The sequence below is a fragment of the Gracilinanus agilis genome, chromosome 1 (assembly GCF_016433145.1).
Source record: "Gracilinanus agilis isolate LMUSP501 chromosome 1, AgileGrace, whole genome shotgun sequence".
NCBI lineage: Eukaryota > Metazoa > Chordata > Mammalia > Didelphimorphia > Didelphidae > Gracilinanus > Gracilinanus agilis.
Window position 1 is genome coordinate 165,108,890 of NC_058130.1, and position 12,957 is coordinate 165,121,846.

At 38.9% G+C, this 12,957-nt stretch overlaps 2 protein-coding genes across 5 annotated transcripts in view; one reads left to right on the forward strand and one right to left on the reverse strand.

The window, feature by feature from the left end:
• FAM219A (family with sequence similarity 219 member A) overlaps positions 1-1,858 on the reverse strand; it is a 91,200-nt gene extending 89,342 nt beyond the window's left edge. For all 4 annotated transcript variants that reach the window (XM_044658680.1, XM_044658672.1, XM_044658664.1 and 1 more), the window contains exon 1: positions 1,586-1,858. In XM_044658680.1, the coding sequence (XP_044514615.1) occupies positions 1,586-1,645 (60 nt within the window). In that variant the 5' untranslated portion in view covers positions 1,646-1,858. The remainder of the gene's footprint in view (positions 1-1,585) is intronic.
• A 542-nt stretch (positions 1,859-2,400) lies between these two features.
• The window catches only part of DNAI1 (dynein axonemal intermediate chain 1), a 309,175-nt gene continuing 298,618 nt past the window's right edge, over positions 2,401-12,957 (forward strand). The window contains exon 1 of the mRNA XM_044678118.1: positions 2,401-2,478. Coding sequence (XP_044534053.1) covers positions 2,401-2,478 — 78 coding nt within the window. The remainder of the gene's footprint in view (positions 2,479-12,957) is intronic.

The following is a 12,957-nucleotide window of genomic DNA, read 5'->3' on the forward strand; positions in this document are numbered from 1 at the left end:
AGTTCCAGTCATACCTCTGGGGATAACACAACTCACCCACTCCTCCAACACACTCACCCACTCCTCCAGAGAAGAAAACAACTAAAACACCTGACTAGGGATTACCAAATTAGAGCTCTTTTTCATTCTCTTTCTCCTCTGCAACACTTCTAAATTTCATTTCTGGCCTCTTTCCAGGAAGAGTTCTATATGTAGTAATTCTCTCACAGAGTATGGTCCTTAATATAGCAGCAAATAACCCTTTCCTTCCACCCCCACCCCCCCACCCTCAGGTTAAGATGGCCTGTGTGTATTCTTCCCTACTTTCCCCTTTCCAATACAACTGCGCTGGGAGCGATTACATCATTCTCTTACTGACATAGGGGCTCAAACTGACTAAGACTGTTTGCAGCATTGGGGAGGCACCGGTATTCATTCAGGAGGGGATAAAGGAAAGCCTTTAGACCCTCCAAACATACCCACTTGGTATTGGGGATGAGCTGAGGGGTGGGGAGAAATGCCCGAGTTACTGCACTATCAGCAAAGGAGTACCTGCTTTCCCAAACCTCCTTTGTAAGACTTCCCAGGGAACATTGGATCCCTTAGCCTTTCTCTAGTCCTGACCAGTGCGTAGAACTAATAGTTTTGCAGCTTTACTACCATCCCACAGAGCTTAAGCCTTCCAACACAATGGGTACCAGGGCACTGTGATACCATTCTCAAGGTTCCCAGATTTCAAGCTTCATATCTTTCAGACATCCCCATTTTCATCAGTTCCCACTTTTGGTCTTGTGGCCTGAGGCCTCTAGTTCCCACCCTCAGCTACTAGAAAGGGGGAATGGTGGGAGTGAAGGTAGAGATCTTCAGCTTTATTCTCAAGCGAACCTCACTCCCCGCCCCATCCCCTCCCTAGACTCCTCCACCAAAAGTCTCCCCATTCCAGAAATGTCTACCCTTGGCATTAGTGTTCTCCTCCTAGCCATGCTTCCAGGCTATCCCACTTCCTGCTACCTCCCACTCCCCTCTCGTTGCTCAGTCTGGTTCAGGGCACCCCCCTATCACTCTTAACTCCACATCTCTAGCAGATCGCACAGCTTCCCGCTGCGGGGATCATCCTTTAGCTTCTCCCATCCTTTCAGGTTTCCTGTGCCCCGAGTCGAAGCCATCTCCTGCCTTCTGCTTCTGGTCTTCCTCCCCCTACCAAGGGCCTCTTCATCTCCTCCTCCAAGCCCTCCTGTTCACTCCCCATCCCTACTACGCCTCCCCACCGGCTCTTACTTCTCTCTCCTTCCAGCTGTTCCTTCTACCCATTTTCCATTAGCTCCCATTCCTCCACTCCGGGCTCAGAATCCACCCCCCACCCCCCCACCCCGACTTCTCTCTTCCACCACGCAGTCCCTATCCGGTCTTCTCCCCCGAACACGGTGAGATGCTCTCTCATCAGCCCAATGCATGCCTCGCCTCGGCTCTCACTGCTCGACCGAGCCCTCCAACTCCTCCAGCGCCAGAATGGGGGGGGGGTGTCTCCTGGCACACCTCGGCCCCCTGCCCCTGCGGGGCCCCTTCCCGAGCAGCTTTAGCCCGGCTGCCGCCCTCCCTCCCTCACCAGCGGCTGCATCTCGGAGTGCGCCGTGGGCACCTGGAACCGGTCGATCTCCTCCATCATGGTGCCGGGGGGATGGGGAGGGAGGGGACGCGGAGCGTGGGCGGCGGCGGCGGCGGCGACGCAGCTCCCCGGGTGCAGGCGGTCTGGCGAGTGAAAGGCGCGGCAGGGAGGGAGCGAGGGAGGGAGGGAGGAGAAAAGCAAGGCCGACCAGCTACGAGAGTGAGCAGAAAGGGTGGGCACCGCGGTCTCCTCACAGGGCAGCGAGAGGAGTCGTCGTCCCCGGCCGCAGCTTCATCCCCCGCGCCCGAACCCGCTAGCTGCCTCGCCGCTCCAGCTCCCCGCCCCAGCTCTCCTCCTGTCAGCCAGCTCAGCCACTGCGGTGACTCGGCAACTCCACTTCCGGGTCCGGGACACCGCCCGCCCCGCTGGGCCGCATAATTCATGAAGGGGGTAGCACCTCTCCGCCCCCCTCCTGCCTGCGCTGATCCAGAAGAGCGAGGAGGAGGGACCCCTCAACTAGACATTATTCATAAGAGAGGCGGGTCGAGGGAGGGATTCCCCGCCCCCAAGTATAAGTTCCGCCTCCTTCCCCAAGGTGAGGGAGGGGTGCCCGTGGATGACCGCTTCGGTGCAATGAGATGCGCCTGCGCCCGGGCTTTGGGTCCGTTGCCAGGGCAACGGCGTCTGGCTCCAGCTCACCGTGGAGCTTTCTTTTCCCACACCAGCAAAGAACAAATGGCTACCGGGAGAAAAGAGGGAGGGAAAAAACCAACTGCGGCAATGAATCCCCACCAGCTAATGGTCACGTGATGATCATGCCTCCAAGCGGGGAGGAGGGGTCGCGAGGCTTCCGGTACGTCGCCCGGGTAACAGATGTACACTTCCTGCCTGCAGTAGAGTTGGGGTTTAAGTCGGAACCCTAGGCTTCCAGGAGCGTCCTGTTACTACAGCGATGGCACCGAAATCTGCACCCCGTAAACTGGTAAAGCTCTTCTCATCAGTTCTGACAATCCTGCCCCTTCCATTCCCATTTCTGAACTGACCCTTCCCCAAGACCTCTATGACTAGTCCCTCCACTAACTTTCTTTGACTGCCTTACCAATGTCAACAAGAATTTATTGAGTGCCTACCATGTGCCCAGCACTGTTCTAAGTGGAGACATTACTTGTCTTTCCCTGAGCAGCTATTTGGGAAGATAGCAATTTAAGATGTAATGCAATGAAGTGATAAACTGGTACAAACTGTTAAGTGCTATTGAAGATGAAAGCAGAAAGGTCCATGTGGGCAACAGAAATCATAGAAGGCTTCCTAGGGAAATCTGTAACTTCGTTAAATGTCACTTAGAATGAGGGAGTCAGGGAAGCTTTGCTGTGAGACGAACTTATATTTTTTTAAAGTTCACACTCTGGGCAGATGGTCCCTAAAATGGCCCTTACACTGTGGCTGTACTTCTGAGAGTGTTGGTAAGAGTCCAGGCCAGTGAGACCTCCTGATTAAGCAGTAAGGCTTTCCTAATATATCTACTATATTTATATTCCCTTGTGGTGGTTGTGTTCTTTAGGAAAGTCTTATGGATAAGACTTGTCTACAAAATGTTTAGGACTTTGGACACAGAACAAATAAAAAGATGAGACAATTATAACTGCATAACAAGGTCATTAACTATTGCATCCCAGACAACACCTTCTGAGTCTTTCCCTGTTCTCAGATATTAGTGTTAGTGACTGTAGAACCTTGACAAATGATCCCTTGATCTGACCTTTCCTTGTCATGTACCTTCCAACCTACTTCATCCCCATCCTCAACAGGAATCCTTAAAATTCACCTCTCTAGTTCCACACCTGATAAGTACCTACAATATACCAATCTACCTTGTTTCCTGAGCCTCTGACTTTTCTTTTATCTTACACTCCAGACTATCTTCCTAAAATGAGTGTCTACTCAGGAAAAAGCTCACACTATGCCACTGAAGTCACTGTCTCATCTTTTGTCCTATTTTATGGGAGTTCTAGGAATCACCCTTTTGGGTCAGATATATAATCCAATTAAATTAATGTTCTGTTGTCAGTAGAAATATCAAGCAGGGTTCTGAGGGATGGTATGATTAGTTATGTGCTAGATATTCTTATATGAATGATTCTTTTCTATCCAAAAATTTAAAAAATGTGTTCATATTCCTTTTTGTCTCATACCATAATCTAATGAATTCCATAATTTAATATAAAGTAGGATAAAGGAAGAAATGTATATGAAATGTTCTAAAAATTGTAAAGCACTATATAAATCTGAATTATAATAATTTTTAAAATGATGATGATACTTGTCCTAAAATTATTCATCTCAAGTTTCAAAGGGAAATCTATTTACAAAACTCACAAATTCTAGTATCAGAAATATACTAGAATTTGTGAGTTGATGAATAGTCCATATTCAGTTTATTTAGATAGCATATAATCTTATATGGACCTTGGTCGTGCTTCCTCTTAGCCTATACTGCCTCAGGCAGAAAAGAGCCACATAATTCTGGAATTTTAGAGTTGGAAAGGAACTAGAGGCCATGGAGAGTAACCTAAATATTTCAACAAGAAGCTCCTATATGACAGACCTGACAAATGGTTATATAAGTTTTGCTTAAAGACCTGCAGTAAAAAGGAATCTACTATATCCTGGGGCAGCCCATTTGATTTTTTGATAGCTTTGGGATTTTTTCCATATATAAAGTCTAAATTTGCCTCTTTGCAATTTCTACCTATCATTTTTTATTTTACCTTCTGGAGTCAAGCAGAAATCTAATCACTCTCTCATGTATCTATATCATGTGAAGATGTCACCATAAAAATTATAAGAGATCCAGCCTCAAAATGTGTATTCAAAAACAGCAATAGAAACTCAGAAGTAAAAGAAAAACTACTAGATATGCTCAATTAAAATTTTAAAAATCATTTAGGCAATGAACAAAGTTAAGGAGATCCAAAACAATGAAAAGTCAAATGGATTAAAAGAAAGAAAAAAACCTAGAAGTACATAGAAATTCTATTTTTAGTGGCAGCAGAAAGCTAGAATCTTCTCCAAATACAATAAAAAGAATCAATTAATTAATGAAACATTTATTGAATAATTCCTATATGCCAAGAACTATATTAAGTGGTAAGGATACAAATAGTTTTATTTTTTCTCTCAATTACATGTAAGCAAAAAAATTTAAATATTCTTTTTTTAAATTGAGTTCTATATTCTCACCCTCCTTCCCACTTTTCCTTCTTCCTTCAGAAGGCAAGTAATTTGATATAGATTGAATATATGTAGTCACACAAATCATTTCCATATTAGCCATGTTACAAAGAAAAATGCAGATTCCCCCCCCAATGGGGAGTGATAAAGTTAAAAAAAAATTATGCTTCAGTCTCCATTTAGACTTGATCAGTTTTCTCTGGAGGTAGATAGCATTTTTTAAAAATCATAAGCCCTTATATTGTCTTAGCTTATTGTATTGTTGAAAATAGCTAAGTAATTTATAGTTGATCACCATACACTTTTGCTGTTACTGTGTATAGTGTTCTCCTTGTTCTGCTCATTCCACTTTTCATCAGTTCATGCAAGTTTTCCCAGATTTTACTAGAAACATTAGAGATACAAATAGAAAAAATGAGATGGTTCCTGATCTCAAGGAACTTACAGTCTAATTGAGAAAGGCAGCACCTACAAAAAAGTTCAGTTGTAGGTTAGATGGCAAGGCTCAGGGGTTTGAGAATATGGTAGAAAATCAGATAATAAAGACCAGAGGACTTTAGGATGATGTGTCAGGGAAGTCCTCCACTCTTTTTGTCTGATAGTCTATCCTCCAGTAAAAATAATTCTACTTTTGATTGAATCCAGTGCCCAGAAACCCCCAAATTTGTTGTCCTCCATCTCAGAAAAGGATGGTACTTGGTAACTCCTAGCCTAGGTATCTTCCAGTTGTATAACATCCATGCCACTCTTCTTGCATGGCCATTCTGATGAGATCTGGGCATCCCTTACACTCTAGCTGGGGATGATAGGAGTGGTGAGAGATGCTGAAGGAATTAAATGAAAAAAAAAATTCCAAAAAATAAAAAGTGCTGGAAACAGTTGAAACCCCCAAATTTGGAAATACCTCTAGAGAATATATATGGATTCAATCAAAAGTAGAATTATTTTTACTGGAGGATAGACTATCAGACAAAAAGAGTGGAGGCCAAAAGCAAATCCAGAAAATTAATCAATGAGAAATTTTGGAAGAAATATAAAGAAAAATGATCAACATTATAGAGGATATAGCAAGGAGAAGAAATCAACTTCCAGACAACTATGAAGAAAAGGATGATATATAAAAACATAAGCAAATTTTTCTTATAAATATTGGAAATAAAGAACAAATTGCAAGTAGATCAAATTCAAAGATTATCAACAGGAAATTTTATATTAATATGGTTGACTCCTTTCTCCAGTTTCTCAGTAAGCTCTTTGAGGACAAGTAGCTATTTGATTTTTGTCTTTGTATCCACAGTGCCTTAAATAATAATAAATGCTTAGCAAATATTTGTTTAATTAAATCACTAATGTTTATTTTAATTGTCATTCTACACACTTTCTCAAAATCTGTTATGTCTTTCCTGTGATCCAGAACTGCACATGATATTCTAAGTATGCTATACTTCATGATTTTACTTAAGCCTTGAGTGATATTTTCAATCCCCTTTCTAATTATGTCCACCATTTTGTTGGCCTTATAGATCACTTCAGTAGATTGGATTAATAATCTTAAGGTTCTAGAATAATTCCTAGACTATGACACTTTAGAAATTGCTTTATTATCAACAGACTCTTCATCTTTAATCTCTTCTTATTTTCACTCCTTCCCTCTCCTCACACTATTTGAAATATGACTTCCTCTAGTCTTGCTCCCTGCCTTGTGTCCTACCCCATACTACATCTATTGATATCTTCTCTGATTGCACATTTTCCCTTCTTTCATTATCCTTTTTAAAAAATGTCCTTGCCTTCTTTCTTAGAATTGATAGTGTTTGTACAAAAATGCTCTCAAGGGCTAGGCATCAAGAGTTGTAGCTTGCCCAGGGTCAAAACAGCTAGGAAGTATCCAAGATCAAATTTGAACCCAGTACCTTTCTTCTCTAGATCTGACTCTCTATCCACTGAGCCACCTAGCTGGTCCCTTATTATCTCTTTAAAGACCAGGACAAAAAGTCAATTTAGTCTTTAGTTAATAACTTATAAAAATCAGTTCCTTGAATTAGGCACATTTAATCTGCAATAGAGAAGATTCAGAAGATGAAGACATGATACCAGTCTTTAAGTTTTTGAATAGTGATCAAGTCCATTTGGCCTCAGAGTACAGAACCAAGGCCAGTGAGTGGAAATGGCATAAAAGAAATAATATAGCAAGTTTTGGTCCTTAAAATTAGAGTTGGGGACATTGAAAGGTTAATGTGATTCCCAGTGTGTCAGGAATACATAGACAAAAAACAAAAGAGTTCCTCAAGGAGTTTATAATGTATTATATTAGAATCAACTAATAACCTTTCTTCCTTTGAATTACATCTAATTTATACCACTAATCCCTGATGCTGCCATCTATTGATCAGCAAGACGTTCTTCCACTTTTCTCAATGACTTTGGTTTCTTTTGTAATTTAATTCAACTGATATCAATTAATCATTTACTGTATGTGAGGAACTGTCAGGCTCCAGAAAAAAATAAAAAAGACAAAAATACTCTCAAGAAAGAAGTCCCCTTTTCTCTAAGAGTTCACATTCAACTAGGGAATGTTTTCTTCATCCTGACTTCTGGTCCCTCCATTCATCCACATTTTCCTTCTTTGCTTTGCTTCAGTTCATATAAGTCTTCCCTGGTTTCTCTAAAACCATCCTTTTTGTGATTTTTTATAACACAATAGTATTCCATTGTATTCATATACCATAACTTGTTCAGTCATTCCCCAATTGACTCCAGTGATGAAATTGTAATTGAGAAGAATTCAAACTTTGTATAAATTAAAAGGTAATGACAAAACTAAATTGAGGCATAGTAGATTTTTTTTATTCATATGTATTTTATTTTCCCAATTACATGTAATAACAATTTTCAACATAAATTTTCTGAAATCATAAGATCTAAAGTGACTCCCTCCTTTTCCTTCCCACTCTCAGAGATGGTAAGCAATTTGATCTGGATTCTACATGTATTGTCATGCAAAACATACTTCCATTTTGGTCATTATTGCAAAAGAATACTCATATAAAACCAAAACCCCAAAATAAAAACATAAATAAACTAATGTGAAGAATAGTATGTTTTGATCTGCATTCTACTCTTAACAATTCTTTCTCTGGAAGTGCATAACATTCTTTGTCATAAGTCTGGATCATTTATTGCTGAGAGTAGCTAAGTCTTTCACAGTTGATCATCATACATCATTGCTATTACTGTGTATGCTGTTCCCCTGGTTCTGCTTATTTCATTCTGCATCAGATCATGTAGCTTTTTATACCTTTTTCCTGAAATCATCCTACTTATAATTCCTTATAGCATAATAGTGTTCCATCACCAACATAGCCACAATTTTTTCAGCCATTCCTCAATTGATAGACATTCTCTTAATTTCCAGTTCTTTGCCATTGCAAAAAGAGCTGTTATAAATATTTTTGTACAAATAGGTCCTTTCCCCTTTTTTATGATCTCATTGGCATATGGATCCAGTAGTGGTATTATAGGATCAAAGGATACACACAGTTTTATAGCCCTTTGGGCATCATTCCAAATTGCTCTCCAGAATGGTTAGATTGGTTCAAAACCCTATCAACAATGCATTAGTTTCCCAATTTTGTCACATCCCCTCCAACATTTGTTACTTTTCTTTACTGTCATACTGACCAATCTGATAGCTGTGAGGTGGCACCTCAGAGTTGTTTTAATTTGCATTTCTCTAATCAAGAGTGATTTAGAACATTTTTTTCAGGTGATTATTGATAGCTCTGATTTCTTCTTCTGAAAATTGCTTGTTCATATCTTATGATCATTTGTTAATTAGCATTCAAATTTTTTAAAAAATAGGCAATAGAGGTTAACTGACTTGCCCAAGGTCACACAACTAAGAAGTGTCTGAGGTGAGATTTGAACCCAGGACCTCCCATCTCTGGGCCTGGCTCTCAATCCACTGAGTCACCCAGCTGTTCCCAGGATCCATATTTTTAAGGGATAAATGAAATGAAATATAGATGGAAATAGATAACATAATATTAGCAGGGGACTTTAATTTTCCTTTCTCAAAACTAGATAAATCTAACCAAATTAAATATGAAAAGTTAAGGAGATGAATAGAACCTTAGATAAGTTAAATATGATAGTTATTGGAAGAAGTCCCACACACCTGCACGAGGTTAAGTAGTACATTTAAGCCTGAGCATACACATAATCCAAACATAGTTTCTGGTGGGACAACAATGTTGTTGTTTTTTTTAACCCTTAACTTCTATGTATTGGCTTGTAGGTGGAAGAGTGGTAAGGGTCAGCAATGGGGGTCAAGTGACTTGCCCAGGGTCACACAGCTGGGAAGTGTCTGAGGCCGGATTTGAACCTAGGATCTCCTGTCTCTAGGCCTGACTCCCAATCCACTGAGCTACCCAGCTGCCCCCTCTCCCCTCCCAACAATGCTTTCAAGGGCATAAATATTCTGCAAAAGTCTTACTTTTAAAACATCATTCTATGTAGATAATCCTGCATTCCTCAAGGGTGGTGGCATTGGAACAAACGGTCCACTTGGTATAACCACGCTGGAAAGAGTATGGTCCTAGCAACAGACTATGTCTGCTGCTTAAGGATCAATCTAGCTAAATATGGTCCTGATAATGTATGGTAACTGAGAACCAGAAGAGTTAAAGTGATTAAATTAAATGCTGATAGGAACAGGGAGAAAAAGACTTAATATTACATTGCTAGAGCAGCTGTGTATTGCTTTTTTAGAAAACAAGATGAAAATATACATTAAGAGCTATAAAACTAAACATGCTCATTGACCTAGGGATCCCATTATTAGGATTAAGCCCTAATAACATTATTGAGAGAGCAAAAAGCTACGTATGCATGAAAATATTCATGGAAACTTTGTAATGACAATATAACTGGAAATAACACAAATGGAACAAATGGGGGAAATGACTAGATTGTGATATTTGAATGAAATAGATTGTATTATGTTATTAGAAATGACAAATATTGGAAATATAAAGAAAATAAGGGAAATATATGAAGAGATGAAAAGAGAAGAAAAGAGAATAAGAATAATACATATTAGATTACATTTAAAAAATAACAGCCACAAAATCAAGAGAAAAAATACCTTAGTAAAACAAATCCACAGGGAACTAAAAAGCAGAGAATGTTTATATTAGCACACATATAATTTACATGTTTTAAAACAACTGTAAAAAATGTGGAGTTTGTGGTCTTTCCCATAATTTTTTATGCACTCATTTAGTTAAATGTCTTGTCATGGTGGTGGTGGTAGTGATTATTAAGTATATAATAAAAAATTTTTAATTAAAAAAGAACACTGGAAAGATGAGAGGAAGCTAGATTATTAAGGGTTTAGAAAGTCAAAGAAGGCATTTTGTATTTGCTCTTGGAGGCAATGGGAAGCCACTAGAGTTTATTAAGTAGGGGAATAACATGATTAGACCTGCATTTTAGGAAAATCACTTTAGTAGCTGAATGGAAGACTGATTGTAGAGAGGAAAGATTTGAGGCAGGCAGATCCAGTAGTAGTCCAAACATGAGGTGATGAGAGCCTGTACCATAGTGGTGAAGTGTCAGAAGAGAGAAGAGGGCATATTCAAAAGATATTTCAAAGGTGGTAAGGAATCTAGGGTAACTCTTAGGTTGTGAACCTGAGGGATAGGAAAGAAGGTGTTAACTTCTACAGAAAGTTGAGCAAAGTCTAGGAGGAAAGATAATGAGTTCTATTTCAGATACATTGAGTTTAAAATGTCTACTACACATCCAGTTCTAGATTACTAAAAAGGAATTCGAGATGAGAGATTGGAGGTCATCCAAGAGAGTGGGATGGGAAAGGAAGATTTAAGAATTATCCACATAGAGATAGTAATTACATCTATAAAAGCTGATGAGGTCATCAAAGGGAAGTAGTATAGAGGGAGAAGGGAAAAGGGTCTGGGTCAGATACCTGAGGGACACCCATGGTTACAGAATATGATCTGGAGGAGAATCCAGAAATATAGTCAAGCAAAATTAATTCTCACATTGACCAAGTCCAAAAATATGTTTTTCATTCTGTATATTAGTCTATTATTTCTCTATCACAAGGTAGGTAGCATCATCAGTCCTCTGGAAAATTATGGCTGGGGGCAGCTGGGTAGCTCAGTGGATTGAGAGTCAGGCCTAGAGACAGGAGGTCCTAGGTTCAAATCTGGCCTCAGACACTTCCCAGCTGTGTGACCTTGGGTAAGTCACTTGACCCCACTGCCCACCCTCACCACTCTTCCACTTAGGAGCCAATACACAGAAGTTAAGGGTTTTAAAAAAAAGAAAATTATGGCTGATCACTGTATTATTTAGAACTCTTAAGTCTTTCAAATTGTTTGTTTTTATCAGTACCAGATCTCAAACTGTACTATAAGGCAGCAATAATCAAAACAATCTAGTACTGGCTAAGGAATAGAATTGTAGTTCAATGGAGTAGATTACATAACACAATATAAAGAAGGTAAAATGATATTAGCAACCTAGTGTTTGATAAACCCAAAGATCCCAGCTTTTGGAATAAGAGTTCACTCTTTAATGAAAACTGCTGGAAAAATTGGAAAATAGTTTGGCAGAAGCTAAGTATAGGCCAATATCTCACACCCTATACCACAATAAGGTCAAAACGGATATAAAGATATAAAAAATGATACCATATCTAAATTAGGGAAGACCAAATAGTTTACTTGGCAGATCTTTGGAGAAGGGAAGATTTTATGACCAAACAAGAGATATAGAGTATTATAAGATATAAAATGAATAATTTTGATTACGTTAAATTAAAAGGCTTTTGTACAAACAAAACTAATCTAAGCAAGATTAGAAGGGAAACAACAAACTGGGAAAAAGTTTTTATGACCAATGTCTCTGATAAAGATCTAATTTCTCAAATTTATAAAGATCTAAGTCAAATTTATAAGAATGCAAGCCATTCCTCAATTGACAAATGGTCAAACTATGTAAACAAGTAATTTTCAGATGAAGAAATCAAAGCTATCAAAAATCATAGGAAAAAATGTTCTAAATCACTCGATTAGAGAAATGTTCATTAAAACAATTATGAGGTACCAGCTCACTTCTATCATTTTGGTCAATATTACAGAAAAGGAAAGTGGTAAATGTTGGAGGAGATGTGGCAAAATTGGGACACTAATGCATTGTTGGTAGAGTTGTGAAGTTATCTAACCATTCTGGAGGACAATTTGGAACTATGCCCATCAGTCTATAAAACTATGCATGTGCTTTAGGTCCAGTAATGCCACTACTGGGTCTGTACCCCAAAGAGATAATAAACAAAAAGAAAGGACCCACTTGTACAAAAATATTTATAGCTGTTCTTTTTGTAGTGGAAAAGAACTGGAAATTGAGGAGATGAGATGTCTATCTTCTCATTGGGGAATGGCTGAACAAATTGTGGTACATGTTGGTGATGAAATGCTATTGTGCTATAAGAAATGATAAGCAAGATAATTGTAGAAAAAGCTGGAAAGACATCCATGAACTAACGCAGAGTGAAATAAGCAGAACCAAAAGAATGTTGCACCCAATAATAGCAATATTGGACGATGATTATCTATGAAAACTTGGCTACTCTCAACAATGCAATGATCTAGGACAATCCTGAAAGACTTATGATGGGGAATGCTATCCACTTCCAGAGAAAGAACTGTTGGAGTCGTCTTTCACATCAGTGTAATTTTGGTGTTATTTTAGGATTTTGGTTATGTATGACTCTGCTCTTACAATAATGACCAATATGGAATTATGTTTTGCATGACAATAAAAAATGAAAAACAATTTAAAAATTGTTTTTATAATGTTGATGTTATATATTGTTCTTCTAGTTCTGCTCATTTCATATTGTACCATTTCATATAAATTTCCCAGGATTCTTTTTTCATTTCTTACAACATATTACATATGAATTATATAACATGTGAATATATAACATATTACATATAATTGTATTCATATAATTATGAATTATGAATCAGTCCTTCTCCATTTGATAGAAACCCTATTAGTTTCTGTTCTTTGTCACCATAAAATGAGCTGCTATAAATAATTTTGTACAT